We start from the raw sequence: 3007 nt of genomic DNA, 5'->3' as shown, positions 1-3007 counted from the left end.
CTGTCCGCACTTTCTGTCCGTCCTCAGATCTTAAAAATCACTGAGGCTAGAGGGCTGCAAATTGGTGATCACCCACCCTCCAGTCATCAAACATACCAAATTGCAGCCCTCAGCCTCAGTTTTATTTAAGATTAAAGTCAGCCATAATCGTTCACTCGTCTGGCAATAGGCCAGGTCACCACCGAGCCGTGGTTCCAAGTTTCTGAGCCATCGCGGCTCATACGATATACAGAGACCACCGAATGTGATCTATTTTCGGTGGCCTTGATTATGCACTGTACAGAAACTCGACTGCGCCGGAAGAAACTACGGCGGATTTTTACTTTTTTTTTATTTGATCTCTAGGGCTTCACATTTCCCGTCGAAATGGAAATAAATAATTTTTCCCCCACGAATTTTCCCCTGCGATTCTGGAAGAACAAATTCTGTCACGAACTTCGCATCTATTTCTTCCTGCTCTTTTTCATTCAACCGCAATTTATCGCAGTTTCTTTTATAGATTTTTTTTCCTGCAGAATTAATCTTCCTGGCTTCTTTAGATTCACTTTCCATTCAGCAACTGTTTCTTTTTCTGCTTAATTTTTCCTAATTTCTATGCACAAAGTCTTTGATCCTCACAATATTTTGGGAGGAATGCCTCATTTATCACGCGGGCGTATCGGAATAATGAGCTCATATTTTCGTTCAGATTAAATCTTTGTGTAAGATAAATTTTCCGCTCGTTACCTTTTATGTATCTTTTTTTTTATGTATCGTCTTTTTATGTATCGTCTTTATGTATCGTCTGTCCACTTATTCAATTCATTTGGTAATTTTGAAATTATTTTTTTTTTTTTTTTTTTGTATCGAATGTAATTTGTTTTTTTGGTCGTATATTGACTGCGTATTGATAAGAGAGCATTTTGTTGGATATATATATATATATATATATATATATATATATATATATATATATATACATATTTATATATTCATATGTATATATAAATTTATATATATACATGTATATTATATATATTCGTATATATATAATATGTGTGTGTATATATATATATATATATATATATATATATATATATTCATATGTATATATAAATTTATTATATATATATACATGTATATTATATATATAATGTATATATATAATATGTGTGTATATATATATATATATATATATATATATATATATATATATATATATACATATACATATACATATATATGCTCAGCAGTATGGTAGAGAGCTGATTATTTTCAATAACATAACACAACACATAATAAAATAAAAAAATGAAAAATTCAAACATAAACTTCATACAACTGAAAATACAAGTCTACAAGTATTTCATCAAATACTTCCAATTCCTGAAAAAAGAGGCGAAAAACCGCCCAAAAAAAAATCATCTGTAGGCCTACACTTAACAAAACCGGGCAATCACAGGTTCCCGGTTGGGGGACATTGAATATCAATCGAGCTGGAGTACCCGACCTGAATCTGGGAACACCGCCCCCAGAAAAAAGAAAAAAAAAAAAAAAAAAAACTGGCCTCATTCGGAGGCACTGTGGATTTTTCTTTCTTAAGTATTCAGTTCAGGGAAAAAAGATAAATACAGAATATTTCGTATGTGTGTTTTTTTTTATATTTTATTTTCGCTTGATTTTGATACGAACGAGTAGTGCCTATTTATGGAAAATATTTACGGTTATGTAATGAGTGTCACCGTATATATATATATATATATATATATATATATATATATATATATATATATAAATATAATTTATATACTGTATATATATATATATATATATATATATATATATATATATATATATATATATATATATATATATATATATATATATATGCACGTGTTATCAGCCATGGATAAATAAATTCGTTTACTTAGGAAACATAATTGGCCAGTTTATATCGGCAGTTGTTGAGCTTAGGGAAGTTAGTCACTTAATGGACAGGTTCCAACCATGCCACATCGCCACTCCACTCTTATTCACCGATTCTCACCTCATGACCAAAACCACCACAGGTCTCAACTCTCTCTTTACGTTATCAGTTAACTTTAACACCCCTCTGCACCTCTCTCTCATACTTATACTTTATTGAATTATATATATATATATATATATATATATATATATATATATATATATATATATATATATATATATATATATATATATATATACTTCTTAAGGAAATGTCAGTAGGCGACGCCTTCAATAAAAATAGAGAGGCCAGGAAATTCTCTTTCCTTTCACTACGGCGAGAGAAGCAAATAATACCATGGAACTCTACCGACAACTGCGGCCATTATCATATAAATAGGAATTTTCTTTCGTTGCTTTAGAGAGCGCTGAAGAATATATGGGGCGTTTATTTTTCCATTTATTTATTTATTTTACTTTGTCGTTTCACTGTCCTGGGACACAGCTTTCTTCTCCAGCAGCTTTCCAACAGTTTTGTTCTTCTCCAGCAGCTTTCTTTTCCAGCAGCTTTCTTTTCCAACAGCTTTCCTCCAGCTTTCTTCTCCAGCAGATTTTTCTCCAGCAGTTTTCTTCTTCAGCAGCTTCTTCCAGCAGCTTTCTTCTTCCAGCAGCTTCTCCATCAGTTTTCTTTCTTCAGCAGCTTTCTCCAGCAGTTTTCTTTTCCAGCTTCTCAGCAGCTTTCTTCTCCAGCAGCTTTCTTCCTTGAAGATTTCTTCTTCAGCAGCTTCCAGCAGCTTTTTCTCCAGCAGCTTTCTTTTCAGCAGCTTGCAGCTCCAGCAGATTTGTTCTTCAGCAGCTTTCTTTTCCAGCAGCTTTCTTTCTCCAGCAGCTTTTTCCATTAGCTCTTTCTTTTCCCGTCAGCTTTCTCCAGCAGCTTTTTCAGCAGCTTTTTCTCCAGCAGCTTTCTTTTCAGCAGCTTCAGCTTTCTTTTCCGTCAGCTTTCTTCTCCAGCAGCTTTCTTTCCAGCAGATTTTGTCTCCGGCAGCTTTCTTTTTCATCA

The 3007-nt window shown here is 33.0% G+C and overlaps 1 protein-coding gene across 1 annotated transcript in view; it reads right to left on the bottom strand.

Annotated features, from left to right (window-relative positions):
- LOC136840039 (axoneme-associated protein mst101(1)-like) overlaps window positions 1-2846 on the bottom strand; it is a 16536-nt gene extending 13690 nt beyond the window's left edge. Inside the window, exon 1 of the mRNA XM_067106353.1 lies at window positions 2425-2846. Within this exon, the coding sequence (XP_066962454.1) occupies window positions 2425-2846 (422 nt within the window). The remainder of the gene's footprint in view (window positions 1-2424) is intronic.
- Window positions 2847-3007: the final 161 nt, after the last annotated feature.

The sequence above is a fragment of the Macrobrachium rosenbergii genome, chromosome 1, assembly GCF_040412425.1.
Source record: "Macrobrachium rosenbergii isolate ZJJX-2024 chromosome 1, ASM4041242v1, whole genome shotgun sequence".
In the NCBI taxonomy this organism is placed as follows: Eukaryota; Metazoa; Arthropoda; class Malacostraca; order Decapoda; family Palaemonidae; genus Macrobrachium; species Macrobrachium rosenbergii.
Note: the sequence above shows the minus strand (reverse complement) of the source record. Positions and strands in the feature narration are given on the sequence as shown.